Here is a 27,801-nt window from a genome sequence, read left to right on the forward strand (position 1 = left end):
ACGAGCAATCATCAACTACCAATCATCAACGAGCAATCATCAACGAGCAATCATCAACGAGCAATCATCAACTAGCACTCATCAACGAGCACTCATCAACGAGCACTCATCAACAAGCACTCATCAACGAGCACTCATCAACTAGCACTCACCAACGAGCACTCACCAACGAGCACTCATCAACGAGGACTCATCAACGAGGACTCATCAACGAGCAATCATCAACGAGCACTCATCAACTACCAATCATCAACGAGCACTCATCAACGAGCAATGATCAACGAGCACTCATCAACGAGCAATCATCAACGAAGACTCACCGACGAGCACTCATCAACGAGCACTCATCAACGAGCACTCATCAACGAGCAATCATCAACAAGCACTCATCAACGAGCAATCATCAACGAGGACTCACCGACGAGCACTCATCAACGAGCACTCATCAACGAGCACTCATCAACGAGCACTCATCAACGAGCACTCACCAACGAGCACTCATCAACGAGCACTCATCAACAAGGACTCATCAACGAGCACTCATCAACAAGGACTCATCAACGAGCACTCATCAACGAGCACTCATCAACAAGGACTCATCAACGAGCACTCATCAACGAGCACTCATCACCGAGCGCTCATCAACGAGTATTCATCAACGAGCTCTCATCAACGAGCACTCATCAACGAGCACTCACCAACGAGCACTCACCAACGAGCACTCATCAACGAGGACTCATCAACGAGCACTCATCAACGAGCTCTCATCAACGAGCACTCATCAACGAGCACTCATCAACGAGCACTCATCAACGAGCACTCATCAACGAGCACTCACCAACGAGCACTCATCAACGAGCACTCATCAACGAGCACTCATCAACGAGCACTCACCAACGAGCACTCACCAACGAGCACTCATCACCGAGCGCTCATCAACGAGCACTCATCAACGAGCACTCATCAACGAGCACTCACTATGAAGACATTGACGACATTCCTCTCTTTCCTGTCGTTCTGTTTGGCATCTGAATTCAAACGAGCAAATTGGGCGATTTTCACGTATCTTGCCTTATACAGCGAGCTGTATTTTCTAGTATATTGTATTTTCTAGTGTATTGTAAATGCTTGTTCGCATTTGTGTTCCTCACGTGTGCCCCAAAGAATGAGGTGATTTGATAAAATGCTATGCCCAAGATTACCATCCGAGTGCCGGCGGGGAAGTGGTTCAAATAGCTTCGGCTATCACTTCCTTATGTCCGGTCGTGATGGTCAAGCGGATTAAGGCGTCCTGTACATACCAGTTGCGTTGCTCCTGGCAGTATAGGTTCGAGTCACTTCTGGGGTGTGAGTTTTCAGTTGCATATAGTCCTGGGGACCAGTCAGGCTTGTTCGCATATTGTATTTTATTAAATAAAGATAATAAAAAAGTTTATCTTGAAAGGATCGACTTTCTGTCGATAATGTCACTCAGGATCTTAATTTACATATTATGGGCCGTTGGAAACCTGTTCCCATTGAACAGGTAGTTAGGGCCAGTAGCGGGCCACTCGGCCAGTCAGGGCCAGCAGAGGGCCACTCGGCCAGTCAGGGCCAGCAGAGGGACACTCGGCCAGTCAGGGCCAGCAGAGGGACACTCGGCCAGTCAGGGCCAGCAGAGGGACACTCGGCCAGTCAGGGCCAGCAGAGGGTCACTCGGCCAGTCAGGGCCAGCAGAGGGTCACTCGGCCAGTCAGGGCCAGTCAGGGCCAGCAGAGGGTCACTCGGCCAGTCAGGGCCAGCAGAGGGCCACTCGGCCAGTCAGGGCCAGCAGAGGGCCACTCGGCCAGTCAGGGCCAGCAGAGGGTCACTCGGCCAGACAGGGCCAGCAGAGGGTCACTCGGCCAGTCAGGGCCAGCAGAGGGTCACTCGGCCAGTCAGGGCCAGCAGAGGGTCACTCGGCCAGTCAGGGCCAGTCAGGGCCAGCAGAGGGTCACTCGGCCAGTCAGGGCCAGCAGAGGGCCACTCGGCCAGTCAGGGCCAGCAGAGGGCCACTCGGCCAGTCAGGGCCAGCAGAGGGTCACTCGGCCAGTCAGGGCCAACAGAGGGACACTCGGCCAGTCAGGACCAGCAGAGGGACACTCGGCCAGTCAGGGACAGCAGAGGGACACTCGGCCAGTCAGGGCCAGCAGAGGGACACTCGGCCAGTCAGGGCCAGCAGAGGGTCACTCGGGGCAGTCAGGGCCAGCAGAGGGGCACTCGGCCAGTTAGGGCCAGCAGAGGGACACTTAGCCAGTCAGGGCCAGCAGAGGGACACTCGGCCAGTCAGGGCCAGCAGAGGGACACTCGGCCAGTCAGGGCCAGCAGAGGGTCACTCGGCCAGTCAGGGCCAGCAGAGGGTCACTCGGCCAGTCAGGGCCAGCAGAGGGTCACTCGGGGCAGTCAGGGCCAGCAGAGGGTCACTCGGCCAGTCAGGGCCAGCAGAGGGACACTCGGCCAGTCAGGGCCAGCAGAGGGGCACTCGGCCAGTTAAGGTCAGCAGAGGGACACTTAGCCAGTCAGGGCCAGCAGAGGGTCACTCGGCCAGTTAGGGCCAGCAGAGGGACACTCGGCCAGTCAGGGCCAGCAGAGGGACACTCGGCCAGTTAGGGCCAGCAGAGGGACACTTAGCCAGTCAGGGCCAGCAGAGGGGCACTCGGCCAATCAGGGCCAGCAGAGGGGCACTCGGCCAGTCAGGGCCAGCAGAGGGACACTCGGCCAGTTAGGGCCAGCAGAGGGACACTTAGCCAGTCAGGGCCAGCAGAGGGACACTCGGCCAGTCAGGGCCAGCAGAGAGTCACTCGGCCAGTTAGGGCCAGCAGAGGGGCACTCGGCCAGTTAGGGCCAGCAGAGGGACACTTAGCCAGTCAGAGCCAGCAGAGGGACACTCGGCCAGTCAGGGCCAGCAGAGGGGCACTCGGCCAGTCAGGGCCAGCAGAGGGGCACTCGGCCAGTTAGGGCCAGCAGAGGGGCACTCGGCCAGTTAGGGCCAGCAGAGGGTCACTCGGCCAGTCAGGGCCAGCAGAGGGTCACTCGGCCAGTCAGGGCCAGCAGAGGATCACTCGGCCAGTCAGGGCCAGCAGAGGGTCACTCGGCCAGTCAGGGCCAGCAGAGGGTCACTCGGCCAGTCAGGGCCAGCAGAGGGTCACTCGGCCAGTCAGGGCCAGCAGAGGGTCACTCGGCCAGTCAGGGCCAGCAGAGGGTCACTCGGGGCAGTCAGGGCCAGCAGAGGGTCACTCGGCCAGTCAGGGCCAACAGAGGGTCACTCGGCCAGTCAGGGCCAGCAGAGGGTCACTCGGGGCAGTCAGGGCCAGCAGAGGGTCACTCGGCCAGTCAGGGCCAGCAGAGGGTCACTCGGCCAGTCAGGGCCAGCAGAGGGTCACTCGGCCAGTCAGGGCCAGCAGAGGGTCACTCGGCCAGTCAGGGTCAGCAGAGGGACACTCGGCCAGTCAGGGCCAACAACGGGACACTCGGTCAATCAGGGCCAACAACGGGTCAGTCGGCCAATCAGGGCCAACAACGGGACACTCGGCCAATCAGGGCCAACAACGGGACACTCGGCCAATCAGGGCCAGCAGAGGGACACTCGGCCAGTCAGGGCCAGCAGAGGAACACTCGGCCAGTCAGGGCCAACAACGGGTCACTCGGCCAATCAGGGCCAACAACGGGACACTCGGCCAATCAGGGCCAACAACGGGACACTCGGCCAATCAGGGCCAGCAGAGGGACACTCGGCCAGTCAGGGCCAGCAGAGGAACACTCGGCCAGTCAGGGCCAACAACGGGTCACTCGGCCAATCAGGGCCAACAACGGGACACTCGGCCAATCAGGGCCAACAACGGGACACTCGGCCAGTCAGGGCCAGCAGAGGGACACTCGGCCAGTCAGGGCCAACAGAGGAACACTCGGCCAGTTAGGGCCAACAACGGGACACTCGGCCAATCAGGGCCAGCAGAGGGACACTCGGCCAATCAGGGCCAACAGAAGGACACTCGGCCAATCAGGGCCAACAGAAGGACACTCGGCCAATCAGGGCCAACAACGGGACACTCCGACACCTCGTGTGAAATAACCAATCGTCCTGCTCTTGCGAAACGACTTTGGTCGAGTAATTGGTACACTGTGTTCATGCTTGTTCACTGAGAAGCGGTCAACCACCGCGAAATGTATCCTGAATGATCTGGATTCAAGTGGAATTATTGGTTCCTCCTGTTCCACCGTCTTCTGACTTCTGGGGAGATGGAAAGGAAGGGAAAGAGGTAAGAAAAGCGGTGGAAAGTATATGGAAGAGAAGGTAGTAGAGGCAGGATCTGGGAAAAATTGTGAATTAGGAAGGGAAAGGATAGAAAAGTTGGTAGGGATGTGAACTGGATGGTACGAAACAGGGATAGGGGAGGTGGCAGCAAAGGGAAAGGGGTAGGGAAGAGATGGGATGGGTAAGGGGAGAGATGGGATGGGTATGGGTAGGTGGGGGAGGGAGGGTGGTAGGGGGACAGATTTCCACACTCCAGGATTGAGACAAGGTTGAAGATGATCACCCACACCCAGTGTGTAGTGGACTTGAGTGGTGAGTGTTGCACCTCTTGTGTCCTGGTGAACCTGAACTTGACTCACCCTTGACTCACCCTTGACTCATCCTTGAATATCCAGGTGAGTAAGTACTCATGATGTTAGAGGTTCAGGTGGACGGGACTCTGAACTCAATAGGCCGGTGAGTAACTAGTCACGAGATGATAGGTTAGCAGTGATTGTACTTGTGTTAATTTGTTTTTGTGTGTTAAATATTGGCACTACAAGTTTACTGTGATGTCTGTATGTGGCTTGTCCCCTGTGTACTCATCTAGTTGTGCTTGCGGTGGTTGAGCTCTGGCTCTTTGGTCCCGCCTCTCAACAATCAACTGGTGTACAGGTTCCTGAGCCTATTGGGCTCTATCATATCTACACTTGAAACTGTGTATGGAGTCAGCCTCCACCACATCACTGCCTAATGCATTCCATTTGTCTACTCTGACACTGAAGAAAATATTATAATGCCTCTATGGCTCATTTGGGCACTCAGTTTCCACCTGTGTCCCCTAGTGCGTGTGCCCCTTTTGTTCAATAGTCTATCTTTATCTACCCTAGCAGTTCCTTTGAGAAGCTTGTATGTGGTGATCAGGCCCCTCCTAATTCTTCTGTCTTCCAGCGACGTGAGGTTTAATTCCCGTAGTCTCTCCTCGTAGCTCATACCTCTCAGCTGGGGCACTAGTCTCATGGCAAACCTTTGAACCTTTCCCAGTTTAGTCTTATGCTTGACTTGGTATGGACTCCATGCTGGAGCCGCATACTCCAGGATTGGTCTGACATATGTGGTGTACAAAGCTCTGAATTATTTCTTACACAAGTTTCTAAATGCCGTTCTTATGTTAGCCAACCTGGCATATGCTGCTGATGTTATCCTCATGATATGAGCATCAGGGGACAGATCTGGCGTGATATCAACCCCCAGGTCTTTCTCTCTCTCAGACTCTTGAAGTATTTCATCTCCCAAATTACACTTTGTATCTGGTGTCCTGCTCCCTACACCTGTCTTCATTACATTACATTTGCTTGGGTTAAACTCTAACAGCCATTTGTTCGACCATTCCTGCAGCTTGTCCAGGTCTTCTTGAAGCCTCAAGCTGTTCTCCTCTGTCTTAATCCTTCTCATAATTTTGGCATCGTCAGCAAACATTGAGAGGAATGAGTCTATACCCTCTGGGAGATCATTTACGTATATCAGAAACAGGATAGGTACGAGTACAGAGCCCTGTGGGACTCCACTGGTGACGTCACGCCAATCTGAGGTCTCACCCCTCACCGTAACTCTCTGCTTCCTATTGCTTAGGTACTCCCATATCCACTGGAGCGCCCTACCAGTTACTCCTGCCTGTTTCTCCAGCTTATGCATCAACCTTTTATGGGGTACTGTGTCAAAGGCTTTCCGACAGTCCAAAAAATGCAGTTCGCCCATCCTTCTTTTTTTTTTTTTTTTTTTTTTTTTTTGAATCACGCCGGCGCTGGGAATCGAACCCGGGCCACAGGATTACGTGACCAGCGTGCTATCCACACAGCCACCGGCGCCCCCATGGCCCCCCCGCCCCCCCTGTGTACTCACCTAGTTGTACTCACCTAGTTGTGTCTGCAGGATCGAGCATCGACTCTTGGATCCCGCCTTTCGAGCATCGGTTGTTTACAGCAATGACTCCTGTCCCATTTCCCTATCATACCTGGTTTTAAAATTATGAATAGTATTTGCTTCCACAACCTGTTCCTGAAGTGCATTCCATTTCCCCACTACTCTCACGCTAAAAGAAAACTTCCTAACATCTCTGTGACTCATCTGAGTTTCAAGCTTCCATCCATGTCCTCTCGTTCTGTTACTATTCCGTGTGAACATTTCGTCTATGTCCACTCTGTCAATTCCTCTGAGTATCTTAAACGTTCCTATCATGTCCCCCCTCTCCCTTCTTCTTTCTAGTGTCGTAAGGCACAGTTCCCTCAGGCGCTCTTCATACCCCATCCCTCGTAGCTCTGGGACGAGTCTCGTTGCAAACCTCTGAACCTTTTCCAGTTTCATTATATGCTTCTTCAGATGGGGACTCCATGATGAGGCGGCATACTCTAAGACTGGCCTTACGTAGGCAGTGTAAAGCGCCCTAAATGCCTCCTTACTTAGGTTTCTGAATGATGTTCTAACTTTTGCCAGTGTAGAGTACGCTGCTGTCGTTATCCTATTAATATGTGCCTCAGGAGATAGATTAGGTGTTACGTCCACCCCCAGGTCTCTTTCACGCGTCGTTACAGGTAGGCTGTTCCCCTTCATTGTGTACTGTCCCTTTGGTCTCCTATCTCCTAGTCCCATTTCCATAACTTTACATTTGCTCGTGTTGAATTCTAGTAGCCATTTCTCTGACCATCTCTGCAATCTGTTCAGGTCCTCTTGGAGGATCCTGCAATCCTCATCTGTCACAACTCTTCTCATCAACTTTGCATCATCCGCAAACATCGACATGTAGGACTCTACGCCTGTAAACATGTCGTTAACATATACAAGAAATAGAATTGGTCCCAGCACCGATCCTTGTGGTACTCCACTTGTTACTGTTCGCCAGTCCGACTTCTCGCCCCTTACCGTAACTCTTTGGCTCCTTCCTGTTAGGTAGTTCCTTATCCATTCTAGGACCTTTCCCCCCACCCCCGCCTGCCTCTCGAGCTTGAACAGCAGTCTCATGTGCGGTACTGTATCAAAGGCTTTTTGGCAGTCCAGAAATATGCAGTCTGCCCAACCATCTCTGTCCTGTCTTATCCTCGTTATTTTATCATAGAATTCCAGAAGGTTTGTTAGGCACGATTTCCCTGTCCAGAACCCATGTTGATGTTTGTTCACAAACCTAATGTTCTCCAGGTGTGCAACCAGTCGTAGCCTAATTATTCTTTCCAGTATTTTACAGGGGATGCTTGTCAGTGATACAGGTCTGTAGTTAAGTGCCTCCTCCCTATCTCCTTTCTTGAAGATCGGCACGACATTTGCCTTCTTCCAGCAACTGGGCAATTCTCCTGACATAAGTGACTCATTAAGGATCATTGCCAGAGGCACGCTGAGGGCCTGTGCTGCTTCTTTTAGTATCCACGGTGATACTTTGTCTGGTCCAACTGCTTTAGTTGCATCTAGAGTTGTCAACTGTTTCATTACCTCCTCTGCTGTCACCTCTATATCTGATAGTCTTTCATCTAGGGTAACCCCTTCCAACAATGGGAGCTGCTCAGGCTCGGTAGTGAACACTCCATGGAAACTGGCATTCAGTGCTTCGCAGATTTCCTTGTCACTTTCAGTATATGCCCCCTCTGTCTTCCTTAGTCTTGTCACTTGGTCGTTCACCGACATTTTCTTCTTATATGACTGTGTAGTAACTTAGGTTGTTTTTTCGCTTTGATTGCAATATCGTTCTCATAGTCCCTTTCCGATGTTCGTCTTATGTTAATGTAATCGTTCCTAGCTCTGTTGTATCTGCTTCTGTTGTCCTCTGTTCTTTGTCTTCTGTACTTCCTCCACTCCCGCCTGCTGGCCATTTTTGCTTCCTGACACTGTCTATTAAACCATGGGTTATTATATTCCTTCTTATTTTTTCCCTTTACCGTTGGTATAAATCTCTCTTCGGCCTCCTGGCATTTCTGTATGACTAGGTCCATCATATCTTGGACTGTTTTTCCTCTAATTTCTTCCTCCCACTGCACTTCACCCAGATAGTCCCTTATCCTCATATAGTCCCCTTTCCTGTAGTCAGCTCTCCTTTCCCAGATCTCTTGTCCCATGGTCATAAGTTTGAATTCCATCATGTAGTCAAAGACTAGGACACAATGGTCACTGGCCCCTAGAGGTATTTCATGCTCTAAATTCTCGATATCTTCTACGTTCTGGGTGAAAATCAGGTCTAATAGGCTCGGTGCATCTCCTCCTCTTTCCCTTGTGTCTTCCTTCACATGTTGTGTCAGGAAATTCCTGTCTATAACATCTACTAATTTTGCTCCCCACGTTTCGTCCCCTCCATGGGGATTCTTTGATTCCCAATTTATCTCTCCATGATTTAGGTCCCCCATGATCAGCAGCTTCGCTCTCATTCTGTGGGCTAGTGTTGCTGCCTTCTGCAGTTCATCTATACATGCTTTGTTGTTGTCATCATACTCCTGCCTGGGTCTTCTACTGTTTGGTGGGGGATTGTAGATTACCAAGATCACAATCTTCCTCCCATCTACTGTCAGAGTTCCATGTATGAAGCTTGTGCACTCATTGGTAACTCGATTTCCCAGGTTTTCAAACTTCCATTTCCGCTTTATTAGGAGTGCTACTCCCCCTCCCTGTCTCTGTGTCCTCTCTTTTCGTATCACCTGGTACCCTTCAGGAAAGATTGCATCTGAGATCATGTCATTAATTTTAGTTTCCACAATTGCAACTATATCAGGATCTGCTTCACTCACTCTTTCTTTTATCTCTTCTGCTTTATTAGATACCCCATCAGCATTGGTGTACCAAACCTTGAGATTCTTCATGGAAACTCTTGTACCAGAGTTCTCCCTTTCTCTGGGGGTCTGGGGGGATCTGGGGGATGTCTGGGGGGTGACTGGGGGCAGAGGGGATCTGGGGGATCTGGGGGTGTCTGGGGGATGACTGGGGGCGGGGAGGGTCCGGGGGATGTCCGGGGGGATCCAGGGGGTGTCTGGGGGGGTCTGGGGGGTGTATGGGGGGTGAAAGAGTTCAGGAGGGGTGCTTGGGGGGCTACTGGGGGCTGGGCTTCTAGGAAGGTAGGTAGGAGGGTCTGGGGTAGGGCCTGGGTAGGTAGGTCTGGAGTAGGAAGGGCATACTGGGTCTGAAGATTAGGGAGGGCATAGAGGGGTTGGGAGATAGCGTAAGGTTGGGAGACAGATAGAGGTTGAGAGATTGGGAGGGGGAAGGATAGAGGGGGTGGGGGGGACCTCCCACCTCCCTCGCAAGGGTGGGGGGTCACATGGAAGGAGAGGGGATGAGGAGGGGTGAGGGCTGGGTAGGCTTTGGGTGTTGAGGGGATGAGGTCTGGGTGGGTTCTTGGGGTTGAGGGGATGAGGTCTGGATGGGTTTTGGGGGATGAGGGGATGAGAGCTGGGTGGGTTTTGGGGGTTGAGGGGATGAGGGCTGGACGGGTTTTGGGGGTTGAGGTGATGAGGGGGTCCTTGGAATGTGGGATGAATTTGACTCCAGTGGGGTCAGAGGGGTCAAGGGATGTGCTGGGGAGATAAGCAGGGGCGGCTGATTTGGGGAAGGGGTGACCTGAGAAGCACGTGTGAGCTGGTTAGCATGGGGTGGATTAGCACTGGGGTGTGTAGCTGCGCTCAAATGGGAAGAGTCGTATTGTTGTTTGCTTGCTCTGTGGGCAATCTGTTCCTCCTTCGTCATGAATTTGTCAATAAATACGTTGTAGTAATTTTAGCTACCTCTGAGTAGGTGTTTGTGATGCAGTATGTAATCCACTGCCTCTTCGTTAGTGAACTGTACCAGGACAGGTTGTTTCCTGTTACAGTTGTATGGTCCAATGCGTCGGTGGACTTGCACCTCATTCCCTGCCATCTGGGCTCTCATGTCTCTCAAGATCCCCTGTAGTTCCAAATCCTCAATCTCCATCCTTTCCTGCCTCGATGGTGCCCTGGCTTCAAGTAATCCATGGATTATGATTGTCCTCTTTCTCAGTTCAGGGTCATGCTGGTGGCCCTCTCCCTGGCTGACCCCCACCCCTCCTACACCCGCTACTCCACCCACTACTACTACTCCCCCTTCCCCTGCCAAGCTTCCCTTATTCCTGCCAAATTCATTAGTAAGCCTAGATATTTCTCCTTGCCATTCTACCCTGCTCTTCCTGATTTCCTCTTGAATATAATCCATAAACTCTTGTTTGAGTCTTTGAACCTCGCCCTGTATCTTATTAAAGACTTCACTTTTAATCCCCTGGATTAGATCACCTATCCAAACATCCCTCTTCTCTACAAATTTCCCAATCATCTTCTCCACAAACCTATCTTCTTCCTCAATCATAATACTGTTGGACCTAGACCCCCTTCCTGACCTAGTCATTGCTATAATGCAACCTTACCCACTGGGGTTCCAAGTATCTTACCGTCCTGCTAACACAATAGGTGAGTGAATCTCCAAGCGTCGTCCCACGTGGTGGTAGAAGGGTTGCTGCCGGAGGTGAGGTCACGCGGTCAGAGGTCGGTGAGGTCGGTGTGTGAGGTCAGAGGTCGGTGTGTGTGTGTGTGTGTGTGTGTGTGTGTGTGTGTGTGTGTGTGTGCGTCAATCACGAAGAAATTAACACGTGGTTCCTTGAGGAGTTTCATGTTAACATATCATCGGATCCTTCATATCTATATATATCTTCATATATATATATATATATATATATATATATATATATATATATATATATATATATGTCGTACCTAGTAGCCAGAACGCACTTCTCAGCCTACTATGCAAGGCCCGATTTGCCTAATAGGCCAAGTTTTCATGAATTAATTGTTTTTCGACTACCTAACCTACCTAACCTAACCTAACCTAACTTTTTCGGGTACCTAACCTAACCTAACCTATAAAGATAGGTTAGGTTAGGTTAGGTCGGGTTGGTTAGGTTCGGTCATATATCTAAGTTAATTTTAACTCCAATAAAAAAAAATTGACCTCATACATAATGAAATGGGTAGCTTTATCATTTCATAAGCAAAAAATTAGAGAAAATATATTAATTCAGGAAAACTTGGCTTATTAGGCAAATCGGGCCTTGTATAGTAGGCCGAGAAGTGCGTTCTGGCTATTAGGTACGACATATATATATATATATATATATATATATATATATATATATATATATATATATATATATGACTGAAAACTCACACCCTAGAAGTGACTCGAACCCATACTCCCAGGAGCAACTCAACTGGTAACTACAGGACGCCTTAATCCGCTTGACCATCACGACCGGACATAAGGAAGTGATAGCCGAAGCTATTTGAACCACTTCCCCGCCGGCACTCAGATGGTAATCTTGGGCATAGCATTTTATCAAATCACCTCATTCTTTGGGGCACACGTGAGGAACACAAATGCGAACAAGCCTGAATGGTCCCCAGGACTATATGCGACTGAAAACTCATTTGTGTTCCTCACGTGTGCCCCAAAGAATGAGGTGATTTGATAAAATGCTATGCCCAAGATTACCATCCGAGTGCCGGCGGGGAAGTGGTTCAAATAGCTTCGGCTATCACTTCCTTATGTCCGGTCGTGATGGTCAAGCGGATTAAGGCGTCCTGTAGTTACCAGTTGCGTTGCTCCTGGCAGTATGGGTTCGAGTCACTTCTGGGGTGTGAGTTTTCAGTCGCATATAGTCCTGGGGACCATTCAGGCTTGTTCGCATATATATATATATATATATATATATATATATATATATATATATATATATATATATATATATATATATATATCACCTCTCTTCCCCTATCCTTCCCTCTCCCAATCCCCCCACTCTCTCTCCACCTTTCTCCTCCTTTTCTTCCATCTCCTTCAACATGTCCCTTCTCATCTCTCTATTTCTCCCCCCTTCCTCCACTCCCATTCCTCTATGATATCTTTATTTCTAAGAAAGTTCAATATTACTTAATAAATCCACGTATACCGAATGCCTGATTTTAGACTTCAAAATTTCGTAGGGGGTCCCTATAAGAGCCGATAATTCTTAAAGAATGGCACTGAGGCCGACCCAGACTGCCCCATGACACTCCCATGCCCCAATATCATCTAAGAAAGATGGGTGAGGCCAGCCTCTAGCCTCTGGCCTCCGGCTTTGGACAAACTCACAAACAGACAGACAGACATTTACATTTAAAGATGTAGCCAGATGTGTGATGCCACTATGACGTCATAACTGTCATGATAGTGCAGGATTTAAATCCCGCGCTACTGAAGGAACGCCACGGGCCCGGGTTCGATTCCCGAGCGAAACAGACAAGTGTGAATAAATATGAGAAACTAATTGTTTGTTGCTCTATATACTAGGATATATGCTCTATATCCTGGGCAGGGCGAGACAGCTAGGCGCGTCTCCTTGCACCCGTTGCCTCTGTTCACCTAGCAGTAATTAGGAACTTGGTTGTTAGTCGACTGTTGTGGGTCGCTTTCTGAGGAATGGTCAAATACCGTTCATATTCGAGAGAACTTCAAATTTCCCACAAAACATGGAACCTAGACAGAAGTACTAAAGTACAGACGCAACAGAAGGCCCTAGAGGCAAAGTAACTACCACAACTAATTCTTCCTTCCACTTTCCCAATTAGTGGCCACTGTTCGCTCCGGTGCTCCCTGCGTGCAAATTAGCCTTATTTTTTTTTGTTTTTGAGATATATACAAGAGTTGTTACATGGTTGTAGAGCCACTAGTACGCGTAGCGTTTCGGGCAGGTCCCTGGAATACGATCCCCGCCGCGAAGAATCGTTGTTACAACCAAGTACACATTTTACTGTTGAGTTAAACAGAGGCTACAGTTAAGGAATTGCGCCCAGTAAATCCTCCCCGGCCAGGATACGAACCCATGACAAAGCGCTCGCGGAACGCCAGGCGAGTGTCTTACCACTACACCACGGAAACTGGTTCTCTAAACGAGCATGAGAAGAATAGCGAGTTAGTTGAACTCATTCAGGAAAAACGCTGCCGATTTGGCCCTAATCGGAGGACGTGATTGGTTTATGAGATTTTTGAACTAGAATGTGTGAGTGGGCTGGTGGCGCTCACCGCTGTTGCTATTTTTAAACGTTTAATTGTTGACTACTTTTGGAGAGAACTATTGGATGATCTCCGGTGCTTGCTTAACTGTTTTGTTTGATCTGAGACGCCATACAAGAGTGTGTAGTTATGTGTGTGTATGTACTCACCTAGTTGTGCTTGCGGGGGTTGAGCTCTGGCTCTTTGGTCCCGCCTCTCAACTGTCAATCAACTGGTGTACAGGTTCCTGAGCCTACTGGGCTCTATCATATCTACACTTGAAACTGTGTATGGAGTCAGCCTCCACCACATCACTGCCTAATGCATTCCATCTGTTAACTACTTTGACACTGAAAAAGTTCTTTCTAACGTCCCTGTGGCTCATTTGGGTACTAAGTTTCCACCTGTGTCCCCTTGTTCGCGTACAATGGGAGCCGGCCGGCCGAGCGGACAGCACGCTGGTCACGTGATCCTGTGGTCCCGGGTTCGATCCCGGGCACCGGCGAGAAACGATGGGCAGAGTTTCTTTCACCCTATGCCCCTGTTGCCTAGCAGTAAATAGGTACCTGGGAGTTAGTCAGTTGTCACGGTCGAGGTCGAGGACCGGGCCGCGGGGACACTAAAGCCCCGAAATCAACAAGATAACCTAAAGAAGAGATAACCACCCGTGATAAACAGTTTATCTTTATCTACCTTGTCAGTTCATCTGAGAATTTTGTAGGTAGTGATCATGTCTCCCCTTACTCTTCTGTCTTCCAGAGTCGTAAGGTGCATTTCTCGCATTCTTTCCTCGTAATTTATGCCTCTTAGTTCTGGGACTAGCCTAGTGGCATTCCTCTGAACTTTTTCCAGCTTCGTCTTGTGCTTGACAAGGTACGGGCTCCATGCTGGGGCCGCATACTCCAGGATTGGTCTTACATATGTGGTGTACAAGATTCTGAATGATTCCTTACACAGGTTCCTGGACGCTGTTCTGATGTTAGCCAGCCTCGCATATGCCGCAGACGTTATTCTCTTTATGTGGGCTTCAGGAGACAGGTTTGGTGTGATATCAACTCCTAGATCTTTCTCTCTGTCCGTTTCATGAAGTACTTCATCTCCTATTTTGTATCCTGTGTCTGGCCTCCTGTTTCCACTGCCTAGTTTCATTACCTTGCATTTACTCGGTTGAACTTTAGTAGCCACTTGTTGGACCTTTCACTAAGTCTGTCTAGGTCATCTTGTAACCTTCTAACCTATCTTCCTCTGTTTTAGTCCTCCTCATAATTTTTGTATCAGCAAACATTGAGAGGAACGATTCTATACCCTCTGGGAGATCATTTACATAGAAACAGTATAGGTCCAAGGACTGAACCCTGCGGGACTCCACTGGTGACGTCTCGCCAATCTGAGACCTCACCCGTCACAGTGACTCGCTGTGTTCTGTTGCTTAGGTAATCCCTCATCCAATGGAGTACTTTTCCTTTCACTCCAGCCTGCTTCTCCAGCATTTTCAATAGTCTTTTGTGTGGTTCAGTATCAAAGGCATTCTGGCAATCCAAAAATATGCAGTCTGGCCACCCCTCTCTTTCTTGCCTGGTCGTAGAATTCAATTAATCCTGTGGGGCAGGACTTACCATCCCTGACTCCATGTTGATGCTGTGTTACAAAGATCCTTCGCTCCAGATGTTCCATTGCCTTTCTTCGCACAATCTTCTCCATCAGCTTGCATGGTATGCAGGTTAGGGACACTGGCCTGTAGTTCAGTGCTTCCTGTCTATCCCATTTCTTGTATATCGGGACTACATTAGCCGTCTTCCAAATTTTTGGCAATTCCCCTATTACCAGTGATTTGTTATACACTATGGAGAGTGGCAGGCACAGTGTTTCTACTCCTTCCTTTAGTATCCATGGGGAGATTCCATCTGGGCCTATAGCCTTTGTCACATCCAACTCTAGCAAGAGCTTCCTTACATCCCCGCTGGTAATCTCAAACTCTTCTAGTGGTTCCTGGTTATCTATTCTCTCTCTTATCTCTAGAACTTCTCCTTGCTCTAATGTGAAGACCTCCTGGAATTTCTTATTCAGTTCCTCACACACTTCCTTGTCATTTGTAGTGAATCCTTCCGCCCCTATCCTTAATCTCATAACCTGTTCCTTTACTGTTGTTTTTCTCCTGATGTGGCTATGCAGCAATTTAGGTTGAGTCTTTGCCTTGCTTGCGATGTCATTTTCGTATTGTCTTTCTGCCTCTCTTCTCATCCTGACATATTCATTCCTGGCATTCTGGTATCTTTCTCTGCTCTCCAGTGTCCTGTTATTCCTATAGTTTCTCCATGCCCTTTTACTTTGCTGCTTAGCTAGCCTACATCTCTGATTAAACCATGGGTTTCTCATCTTCATTTCACTGTTTTCCTTTTGGACCGGGACAAACTTGTTTGCTGCGTCCTTGCATTTTTGCGTGATGTAGTCCATTATGTTCGATCCCATTGCATAACCTCAGTATTTCATCAACAACGAAGGTTTTTAGACACAGTAATTACTTCCTGTTAGAGACTGACCACATCTTGGATGCAATATAATGCATTATTTTGATTATTCTTAAAACGACGGTATTCACGCCAAACGATTTGGTCTGACGTAACAATACGCACAGTTAGACCTTGCTAACAAAAAAAAAAATCCCACGTTTTGCACTATTAATTTTATTATCAGAAGAAAAAAAAATTAAGCTAAACTAAACGTTAACATTTGTAGGCCTATTATAGTGCATATATGTACTATATTAGGCCTTAAATAGAACATATATGTACTATATTAACAGTCTATTTAACAGTCTCCGTGGTGTAGTGGTAAGGCACTCGCCTGGCGTTCCGCGAGCGCTTTGTCATGGGTTCGTATCCTGGCCGGGGAGGATTTACTGGATGCAAATCCTTAACTGTAGCCACTGTTTAACGCAACAGTAAATTGTGTACTTGGTTGTAACAACGATTCTTCGCGGCGGGGATCGTATTCCAGGGACCTGCCCGAAGCGCTACGCGTACTAGTGGCTCTACAACCATGTAACAACTCTTGTATATATCTCAAAAAAAAAAAAAAATATATATTAGGCCTTAAATACAGTGTACAAGGCATTGAACAGATCAGGTATGGTTCTGTAGTTACGCTGCAGATTTTCTTTGTTAGGTTGCCATTGAGGCTAATTCAGTAACTCAAGACGTAACCTAAAGGGGTCCAAGAGTATATGTTAATTTTTTTTTTTTTTGAGATATATAGAAGAGTTGTTACATGGTTGTAGAGCCACTAGTACGCGTAGCGTTCTGGGCAGGTCCCTGGAATACGATCCCCGCCGCGAAGAATCCTTGTTACAACCAAGTACACATTTTACTGTTGAGTTAAACAGAGGCTACAGTTAAGGATTTGCGCCCAGTCAATCCTCCCCGGCCAGGATACGAACCCATGACATAGCGCTCGCGGAACGCCAGGCGAGCGTCTTACCACTACACCACGGAGACTGGTAACTATAGTTATAGTTATAACAGTTATAAGTTATAACTGTTACACAATTATAGCTGTGAGGAAATAGTCTTTAAGTACTCTACCGTCTTCAGAGCAGCTGACAAGCAAATTACGATACAGTGTTGTCTTCTATTCCGTGTTTATCATCTTTTCCTGCGGACTAACCTGTTCTTCACTATTTTCCTTCGTTAATATATTTTACACTTTTGCTTCGTTATATTTCGGAGTTTACATTTTCGTTCCTTTGATGTTCTATATATTTAACAATGAACACTTTCCTTAAGATATTTAATATATTGTGCTTTTCGTATTAATTATTCAGTTTGCTATTATATTCTGATTTAATCTGAGTTAAACAGGTTAAGTGTGAAATTTGTAGCCGTAGATGAATAGTCAAATCATCTTTAGACATATTAACATACACGAAGGGCAGGTGGGCAATTTAGACATATTAACATACACGAAGGGCAGGTGGGCAATTTAGACATATTAACATACACGAAGGGCAGGTGGGCAATTTAGCCATATTAACATACACGAAGGGCAGGTGGGCAATTTAGACATATTAACATACACGAAGGGCAGGTGGGCAATTCAACTCATAAATGGGCAATAAAAGAGTATTTCTAACAATTAATTTTTAATAATATAAATCGAGAAATGGCTAAAGCCTAAACTTCATTGAGAAGGATTCGTTAGTAACTAAATCATTAATTGTGTTTCTTTACAATGTTATGCTTTTGTTCCTGTTCAACTTCCTTGTTTATGTCCACTCCACAACTCCTCCCAACAATTAGAAGGCACTACGGGCTCACCATAGCCCGTGCTACTTGGAACTGCTTGTTCCAAGTAGCGAATCTTTAACAACAACTTCTCAACACCCCTGAAGGTATGAGCCTGACGGTATGTGGTACTGGGCTTCTTTACAGGCGTGATGGCGTGGTGGGTGGCGGTGGTATCAGTGGTGGCGGGGTTGTGCGGGCTGCCGGTGGCTGCCGAGAACATAAACGATACCATCAACGACCTGTTCTGGCCTCTGACGGATGTCCAAGAAGGCAGATTTTTCAGCTATGATAAAGTGACGCCTTTCAACGCCAGTATATCCTTCACTATCCCCCTCTTCTCCTTCACACTGCCTGGAGCGAATGACTTTACAGCATCTGGCCTCAGTACTCAGTCCTTCGCGTATCTGACTTTCATATCACTCTTCTTGCTTGGTGCCTTTGGAGTGGCTGTTTACACCGCAACCCATAAAGCCTGGCTGCCTGGGGGTAGGGAGGACTCAGAGGCAAAGTACTTACAGGATTCCTTTCTGACCAATCGCGTCGTAGAGTCAGTCCTGGAACTGCCCAAGGTGGTGGATACGAGAAGCTGTGCCAGTCTGGCTATCTGTGGGGCCTACGCTGATCGACACACATACGGCTACCTAGCCTGGCCCATCAGATTCCTCTCGCAGTAAGTAACACTGCACGTTTTTAATCACTCATTATCTTATAGACTGATGATACTGATTCATATATTTGTGTTCTGTTGCTGACTTATGTTGGAAAGTGGGAGATGAAAGAAGGAACTTGCTCCCACAACAATAATTACTTCTATAGTCCAAGTGAATGAAAGGTTATTATCCACGACATTGTGGTTAGTGATGAATATGACTGATGTGGATCACCTGACACCTTCATGCCCATGTGGCGCCTCACGGAAGGACTAGAGGTGTAGTTGGGTATCAGTTTGGTGTCTCTGAGACCCTTCCTCACAGTGGGTCCTCGTGGCTCAGGTGGTAGGGCTGAACGCTGCTGCTTTTTGTGCTTCGAGGTTCGAGGCTCTGATGGCCCGTGTGAGTGAAATACATATTAGAGATCTGACATGTGATCTGAATACATATCAGAGAGCTGGCGTGATTATGAGGGAAACCGTCAGGACTCCATGAACAACCACAACCCAGCCACAGCAGTTGTGTATACATATACATGTGGCCCACATGTATGCAGGTGGTCCACAGCTGAGTCACCTACCAGCCCACTATTCCACTGCTAACTACGCACTACATCCTGGCGTAGTTCACACACAACTCTGTAATTACTACTCAACAGTTACAATAACCTACACAACGAGAGTGTAAGCATTACACAGTAGCAGCAGATAGTGCTCCAAGCAACTGACTGTGTGATCCAAATATTAGAGTGTTTCTTCCAGTCGTTATAGACTGCATACTCTAGGCACTAGACTGTGTGCTTCATATATTAGACCGGGCCATCTTGATGGAACAAAAAATATATTCCAGGCACACATATAATTGCACAACAATATTTAGTTTTCGTCCACGAAACAAAAACAAATCAGGTCTGAAAGATAGCAACAATAACAGACGTATACTTCAAGATTTCACGACGTAAAGATATCTGACTCTTCCGTCTTCCTCAGGTTCACGTCCGGTACAGCTGAGGAGACGGAGACGGAGTTCCAGAAGGCGGCAAAGTACGGGGAGGAGGATGGCCAAGACTGCCTGTACGAGTTCCCATGTCTCGTCCAACCCCTTGACCTCCTCCTCTTCATGCATGACTACTGGCTCGGTAGCGAGTAGAGGGCAGCGAGTAGAGGGCAGCGAGTAGAGGAGAGCGAGTAGAGGGTAGCGAGTAGAGGGCAGCGAGTAGAGGAGAGCGAGTAGAGGGCAGCGAGTAGAGGGCAGCGAGTAGAGGGCAGCGAGTAGAGGGCAGCGTCTCCCGAGGCGGGCCTTGGGAGCTGCAACACGACAAGGCTTGAAGGAGAGGTCACTTCTGAAAGCTTAGCATGGCGAAAATCGTCAATGGATTTTCTGGGCATTTTTTTCATAAAATTAGTCGAGCGGGCATTTGAGTAGTTTGCTGATGAAACAAGGAAATGCTTGTCTTGGCTCCTGTCACTACAAGAAACTTACAAATGGCATTATTATCAAGGTTTCCTTCTCTAGTTTGGAGACTACGAAGGGTTATCGTGCACCTGGTTATCGTCGCTGCAATACGCGACCCGTTCTTATGGCATAAATATATCAGTGATAAACATTAAGTCTCACAGTAATCAGAGAGTTTACGTTATTTAGTCGAGGGGGGACTGTGTTACTCATCATTGACTTAGATGAATCATGGATGAGTGGGACACAAAGTACAGACATGATATATTCATCACAAACACTTCTGGTGACAATTATTGACCTTATTACAGGAAAATGGCATCAATGACCTTAACAACATGGTTTTACACATCAAAACTACCCTAAAAACGCATTAAATAAATTACCAATGATAATTAATCTTTCAAAAGTGATAATCTTAGGTAGGCCTAGTTCACTGATATTCTTGGGTAGGTCTAGTTCACTGATAATCTTGGGTAGGTCTAGTTCACTGATATTCTTGGGTAGGTCTAGTTCACTGATAATCTTGGGTAGGCCTAGTTCACTGATATTCTTGGGTAGGTCTAGTTCACTGATAATCTTGGGTAGGTCTAGTTCACTGATAATCTTGGGTAGGCCTAGTTCACTGATATTCTTGGGTAGGTCTAGTTCACTGATAATCTTGGGTAGGTCTAGTTCACTGATAATCTTGGGTAGGCCTAGTTCACTGATATTCTTGGGTAGGCCTAGTTCACTGATATTCTTGGGTAGGTCTAGTTCACTGATAATCTTGGGTAGGTCTAGTTCACTGATAATCTTGGGTAGGTCTAGTTCACTGATATTCTTGGGTAGGTCTAGTTCACTGATAATCTTGGGTAGGCCTAGTTCACTGATATTCTTGGGTAGGTCTAGTTCACTGATAATCTTGGGTAGGCCTAGTTCACTGATATTCTTGGGTAGGTCTAGTTCACTGATAATCTTGGGTAGGTCTAGTTCACTGATATTCTTGGGTAGGTCTAGTTCACTGATAATCTTGGGTAGGCCTAGTTCACTGATATTCTTGGGTAGGTCTAGTTCACTGATAATCTTGGGTAGGTCTAGTTCACTGATAATCTTGGGTAGGCCTAGTTCACTGACATTCTTGGGTAGGTCTAGTTCACTGATAATCTTGGGTAGGTCTAGTTCACTGATAATCTTGGGTAGGCCTAGTTCACTGATATTCTTGGGTAGGTCTAGTTCACTGATATTCTTGGGTAGGTCTAGTTCACTGATATTCTTGGGTAGGTCTAGTTCACTGATAATCTTGGGTAGGTCTAGTTCACTGATATTCTTGGGTAGGTCTAGTTCACTGATAATCTTGGGTAGGCCTAGTTCACTGATATTCTTGGGTAGGTCTAGTTCACTGATAATCTTGGGTAGGTCTAGTTCACTGATATTCTTGGGTAGGTCTAGTTCACTGATAATCTTGGGTAGGCCTAGTTCACTGATATTCTTGGGTAGGTCTAGTTCACTGATAATCTTGGGTAGGTCTAGTTCACTGATATTCTTGGGTAGGTCTAGTTCACTGATAATCTTGGGTAGGCCTAGTTCACTGATATTCTTGGGTAGGTCTAGTTCACTGATAATCTTGGGTAGGTCTAGTTCACTGATAATCTTGGGTAGGTCTAGTTCACTGATATTCTTGGGTAGGCCTAGTTCACTGATATTCTTGGGTAGGCCTAGTTCACTGATAATCTTGGGTAGGTCTAGTTCACTGATATTCTTGGGTAGGCCTAGTTCACTGATATTCTTGGGTAGGCCTAGTTCACTGATATTCTTGGGTAGGCCTAGTTCACTGATATTCTTGGGTAGGCCTAGTTCACTGATATTCTTGGGTAGGCCTAGTTCACTGATAATCTTGGGTAGGTCTAGTTCACTGATAATCTTGGGTAGGCCTAGTTCACTGATATTCTTGGGTAGGCCTAGTTCACTGATATTCTTGGGTAGGCCTAGTTCACTGATATTCTTGGGTAGGCCTAGTTCACTGATATTCTTGGGTAGGCCTAGTTCACTGATATTCTTGGGTAGGCCTAGTTCACTGATATTCTTGGGTAGGCCTAGTTCACTGATAATCTTGGGTAGGTCTAGTTCACTGATAATCTTGGGTAGGCCTAGTTCACTGATATTCTTGGGTAGGCCTAGTTCACTGATATTCTTGGGTAGGCCTAGTTCACTGATATTCTTGGGTAGGCCTAGTTCACTGATATTCTTGGGTAGGCCTAGTTCACTGATATTCTTGGGTAGGCCTAGTTTAGTGACACTGTAAAATATAAAAATACAGATTTTTATAAATGACCAAAGGACATGAAACAATGGCGAATGCACATTAAATCTGACGCTATCGAATACAACATCAAAATAATCCAGTGCTTTAGGCAAAACTGAAAGCATTGTAAAGCTGATGTTTCCTCGAACTACTAATCATCTACCATCAACCTCGATTGGTTAGACGTGTCAAGATTTTTACGATTCTGATTAGACAAGACAACTTCAGATTTGACGTATGTTACATGGAGACGCTTCGGGAATATGCATTATCATGCAGTAAACCGTAAGTCTAAAATAATGACACGCAATGACACGCAATCACACGCAAGCGGACTCATGTAAACTATGACAACTTTCATGACAGTGATTCCTAATTTCTGAAAAAAAATTAATGTAAGTCAGTGCTCAAAGATCTAATACTTTCTTTAAAAAAAACTAGTGTCATTTTCTTTAAAAAAAAAAAAACAGTGGCATTTTCTTTTTAAAAAACTAGTGTCATTTTCTGTTATTTTTTTTTAAGAATGTAATCATGTTTTTAGAATAGGTTCTATGTTATCTGTTAAATTTAATTAAATTTTTTCAGTATTTTACATTTGATGATGAATACCATTGAGTATTCGAAACATTATAGATTTTAATTGGAAAGGAAATATATATATATATATATATATATATATATATATATATATATATATATATATATATATATATATATATATATATATATATATATATATATATATATATATATACAATTGACGATCACAAAACACTGATCATTTTATGCGGAAATGATCAGTGACACATCATTTTATGTGTCTGGTGTTGACAAAGGTTTTAACAAAGCCGAAACGTTCACCTCATTTCATATTTCTCTGTGGATTTTCCGCATATATGTATATATATATATATATATATATATATATATATATATGTGTATATATATATGTGTATATATATATATATATATATATATATATATATATATATATATATATATATATATATATATATGTGTATATATATATATATATATATATATATATATATATATATATATATATATATATATATATATATATATATATATATATATACTGGAAAATATTGTGTAATATCAAACTAGTGATCTGTAAATTAAATTGAAGAATGCCTTAAATAAAGATATATATATATATATATATATATATATATATATATATATATATATATATATATATATATATATATATATATATATATAATTTGCTGAGTCTGTCAATTGAACCACCCACTTTAGCTGTATATATGTATATGTCGCCCCATGTAACTACCCCTCATCCCAAATGGGGGCCAAACAACCGTTAATGTAACATTGAAGCATCGCTGGTAACGTTGAATGTACGTTGTTTAAACGTTTATAATGTTTAAATGTTGTTTCTACGTTCATTAAACGCAGAAAAAGGTGACCCTACGTTAAGTGAACGTGGATGACGTTGATTATACAGTGATTTATAATTACTCGAGCATTAGAAGGTTGTACTGACGCAGAACGTCTAGTGACGCAAGACGTCTACTGACGCAAAACTGTCTACTGACATATAACGTCTCCTGACGTCTTACCAAATGATGGGGCCTACTTTTTTTTTGGGGGGATTCGACTTTTGTCTTGGGGTCAGCCATTGGATCCTCTAATTAACCGAAAAGTACATGTGTATTATATGTATTTTTGGTGTGTATGTTGTGTGCAGCACTGTCAGTATGACCCAGGGGGCGCCACGAGGTGAAAGATCGCTTATGGTGTATTACTTCTACTATCAATGAATGGCTCTAAGGCAACGTCTGAGATCCTTTCGGATGTAGGTTCGAACCCTCGTCACGGCCCTTGTGGATTTGTTCAATGGCTCTAAAGATCATATATATTACTGAAGATTGTTTAATTCTTTCATGCACATGTAAGGGTGGTGTGTAGCTTGCTAAAACGTGATCAAGGTATATGTCTGTTTTAAGACATGTTTAGGGATAACTTCACTAAGTTTTCCCCCATTACTTTCAGTTCCCTCCCATGGCATCACATTATAATAAATACATTATAACATTGTATAATAGTTATATTCCCCTTCCCAATCATATTCCCTAGAAACTTTTGTAATAACTAATTTAATTTTAATGATTTTACCTTTTTAATTATCATTATTTTATTTTTTTAACTTTCATAAACATTTATGCAATTATCACGCCGAAATAAAAATAAAATACTCATAATACTTATTTTTAAATTGAAAATATATTTATATAATTTTTGATAGTTTTATATTGGATAGTTTTTTTGTCCTTAGATTTTGTGAGTTGTTTGTTGATGGTTGGTAATCAGCGCTGATAAACTATGTATGAAGCGTTCTTTAAGTGTTATTAGTGATGTTGAAGGAGAATGCTTCCATCTCCTACTCTTGGGAGTCGGCGGTTCGAGTCTCCTACAGCCCAAGTGAATGAAATGTTATTACCTATATTTGCTGTGGTTGATAATTTATATGACTGGGGTGTGGCTCAACTAATTCCTCTATGCTTCAGTAGCAATTCAGGGAAGTCTTAAAATTAGAGTTGGGTAGCAGTTAATTGCTTCCAATTGTTAATTCTAATTAACAATTGTTAATTGGAATCCTTCCTTATTGTGGTTGTTCATAGCACTTAAGGTCAACAAATAGTTATACTTTGAGTAAATACTGAATTATACTTTTATTAGCACCAAATTATACTTTAGGTCACCACCCAAGTATACTTTGTATGATTACTTGGGAGATATGTATGATCACCTGGAGATATGTATGATCACCTGGGAGATATGTATGATCACCTGGGAGATATGTATGATCACCTGGGTGATATGTATGATCACCTGGGAGATATGTATGATCACCTGGGATATATGTATGATCACCTGGGTGATATGTATGATCACCTGGGTGATATGCATGATCACCTGGGAGATATGTATGATCACCTGGGAGATATGTATGATCACCTGGGAGATATGTATGATCACCTGGGAGATATGTATGATCACCTGGGAGATATGTATGATCACCTGGGAGATATGTATGATCACCTGGGAGATATGTATGATCACCTGGGAGATATGTATGATCACCTGGGAGATATGTATGATCACCTGGGAGATATGTATGATCACCTGGGAGATATGTATGATCACCTGGGTGATATGTATGATCACCTGGGAGATATGTATGATCACCTGGGAGATATGTATGATCACCTGGGAGATATGTATGATCACCTGGGAGATATGTATGATCACCTGGGAGATATGTATGATCACCTGGGAGATATGTATGATCACCTGGGAGATATGTATGATCACCTGGGAGATATGTATGATCACCTGGGAGATATGTATGATCACCTGGGAGATATGTATGATCACCTGGGAGATATGTATGATCACCTGGGAGATATGTATGATCACCTGGGTGATATGTATGATCACCTGGGAGATATGTATGATCACCTGGGAGATATGTATGATCACCTGGGAGATATGTATGATCACCTGGGAGATATGTATGATCACCTGGGTGATATGTATGATCACCTGGGAGATATGTATGATCACCTGGGAGATATGTATGACCACCTGGGAGATATGTATGATCACCTGGGAGATATGTATGATCACCTGGGAGATATGTATGACCACCTGGAGATATGTATGAGAGCCCAACAGTGCCACATGGGGGGGGGGGTACTAAGACAGGTGAAGACGAAAAAATTCATAACACATGTACGGACACATGTATCATGTATTTGTGTGATGGTATATAGTGAATAGAGATACATATATCGTGCAACAAACATGGCGATATGTGCTAATTAAGACATCAGTGCTACAGGTGAGATGGCGTACAGGTGTGTACGCCTACAGGTGTGGCGTGTGGTGGGAATGGTGGCAGCGGCAGCGCTGTGTGCGGAGGTGGCAGAGGCCGCCATCAACATGGAGGACACCATCAGGGACGTCTTTGAAGGGCTGCCGGAGGGCCAGCAAGGCAGGTTCTTCATCCACTACGACCACGCGAAGGCCTTCAACACCTCTATTGCCTTTACCCTTCCGTTCTTCTCCTTCCTTCAGCCGGGCGTGTCGGAATTTGAGGCTGCTGGGCTCAATCCGTATTCCTTCGGCATCTTAGGCATTTTATCGTGGTTTATGCTTGGAGCGGTGGGCGTGGCTATCTACACCACCGGTCAAGACACCTCCGGTAGACAGAACTCAAAGGGACAGGACTTCCAGGAGTCCCTTCTGTCCAGACTGGTCGTGGAGTCCGTCTCGCGTCTGCCAGATGTCCTCTACGCGACCAGTTGCGCCAAACAGGTCGTCTGTGGCGCCCACGCTGATGGAGCCCAATACGGACTGTTAGCGCTGCTCTTCAGACTACTTGTGCCGTAAGTGTTGCTTCACTCACTTCAACCTGCGGTGACCAGTTGATTGCATCATTGCAGCCTGCATGACCCACGGGCACGATATCGGAAATCAATTCAGAATACTTGGTGTGTCTTCTAGGGAACTGAATTCAGAACTCAATATTCTGCTGATTCATATCCTTGGATTATTTCCCGAATGCCGTGTAAAAATACACGGTATGCATTACTGCATCAGGGAAGTGAGCGAATCCTAGAAATGGATGTTGGAATGCAACACCAATAGCATTATACATGCAAGATGTTTATTGAGAATGTTATCCATTTCTTCACCTTTATTAATTAACTGTCTAGTTTAATCTATTCTTAGAATTCTAAGTCTTCTCAATTTGATTATCTAAAGGATTATTTCTAGATTAGAACACTGGCTTTCCGACTATCTACACCTATTCTTTAATTTTTATTTATTTTACCTTACTGCAAATTAAGCATTTCTTGATAGTGTATAAAATAATGTTTTAAATAAATCTTCCCAAAGGTAATATATTTCTACAAACATTTTATTTTACAATGAAATTTTTTACGCATTTAACACTTTCATTGTAGGTCATTATAAGTCGACGTAATTCATTTATATGGAATATTATTTCCATAAGATGTAATTAAAATATTTATAAACGTATACATACAGGTGTTCAGGGCAAACTAAAGGATTATGTTAGAAATACAGCATATTTAAAGAGCACTTAAGGACGTCTCAGACTTGAGGTGCTTGAATGTAAGCTAAGTGTAGCTGCTCATCTTACTGACTCTTCCCATCTTCCTCAGGTACTCCCCGGACACACCTGAAGAGCAGCTGACGGAGTTCCAGAAGGCGGCGAGATACGGACAGGAAGACGGAAGTGACTGTCCATACGAGTATCCCTGTGTCGTCCAGCCCCTCGACCTCCTCCTCTACATCTACGACTACTGTCACGACGACCCCAGAGCTGTGGGTCGTCCACAGAGGCAGACTTATACGGTAATGCCGGACTGGAGAAAGAGCGACTCAGTTTGACCAGCTATGGACTTCATGTAGCCAACTGCGCTATCGCGAACAGACGACATCAGTCGATTAAAGCAGCGTCTGGGATGCTCTCGGACGTAGGTTCGAATCCTCGTCACGGCCCTTGTGGATTTGTTCATTTGACGTCATTAATTAACTACCAAAAGCCTGCGAATAACATCAAGTCCTACTCCTTCGGTATTAATTACAAATTGTCTTAAATTTCGCTGCCTATATGAATCAATAAATATTTTATCACTTATTTTATATCCAAGAACATTGCACTCTACCTAGACTTACGAAATCTACAGAGTCTATTCTATGCTCCACTAGGATCGACTCTAGTCTATT

At 45.5% G+C, this 27,801-nt stretch overlaps 4 protein-coding genes across 5 annotated transcripts; 3 read left to right on the top strand and 1 right to left on the bottom strand.

Annotated features, from left to right (window-relative positions):
• The first annotated feature begins 273 nt into the window (after positions 1-273).
• Positions 274-1,032, top strand: LOC138358594 (Kruppel-like factor 18). The gene has a single exon (XM_069316662.1). The coding sequence runs from the start codon at positions 274-276 to the stop codon at positions 1,030-1,032; it is 759 nt and encodes a 252-aa protein (XP_069172763.1).
• Positions 1,033-4,577: 3,545 nt separating this feature from the next.
• On the top strand, positions 4,578-27,712 carry LOC123751002 (uncharacterized). Its single transcript, XM_045733099.2, has 3 exons — positions 4,578-4,668; positions 25,883-26,429; positions 27,234-27,712. Exons 2-3 carry the CDS (start codon positions 25,888-25,890, stop codon positions 27,460-27,462), a joined length of 771 nt encoding a protein of 256 aa, XP_045589055.1. The 5' UTR covers positions 4,578-4,668; positions 25,883-25,887; the 3' UTR covers positions 27,463-27,712.
• LOC138358512 (uncharacterized) lies at positions 17,632-22,439 on the top strand. 2 transcript variants are annotated; one of them, XR_011225437.1, is made up of 3 exons: positions 17,632-18,274; positions 19,244-20,162; positions 21,972-22,439. XR_011225437.1 is itself a non-coding variant. In XM_069316486.1 (2 exons), the coding sequence occupies exons 1-2, from the start codon at positions 17,754-17,756 to the stop codon at positions 19,401-19,403; spliced, it is 681 nt and encodes a 226-aa protein (XP_069172587.1). In that variant the 5' UTR covers positions 17,632-17,753; the 3' UTR covers positions 19,404-20,229. The 2 variants fall into 2 exon arrangements, 1 of the variants encoding a protein (XP_069172587.1); XM_069316486.1 differs by lacking the exon at positions 21,972-22,439 and having other exon boundaries at positions 19,244-20,229.
• Positions 20,067-22,621, bottom strand: LOC138358595 (periaxin-like). Its single transcript, XM_069316663.1, has 2 exons — positions 22,587-22,621; positions 20,067-21,987 (listed from the first exon to the last, which is right to left on the bottom strand). Exons 1-2 carry the CDS (start codon positions 22,619-22,621, stop codon positions 20,067-20,069), a joined length of 1,956 nt encoding a protein of 651 aa, XP_069172764.1.
• Positions 27,713-27,801: the final 89 nt, after the last annotated feature.

Source organism: Procambarus clarkii, chromosome 84, assembly GCF_040958095.1.
Source record: "Procambarus clarkii isolate CNS0578487 chromosome 84, FALCON_Pclarkii_2.0, whole genome shotgun sequence".
NCBI classification, from domain to species: Eukaryota; Metazoa; Arthropoda; class Malacostraca; order Decapoda; family Cambaridae; genus Procambarus; species Procambarus clarkii.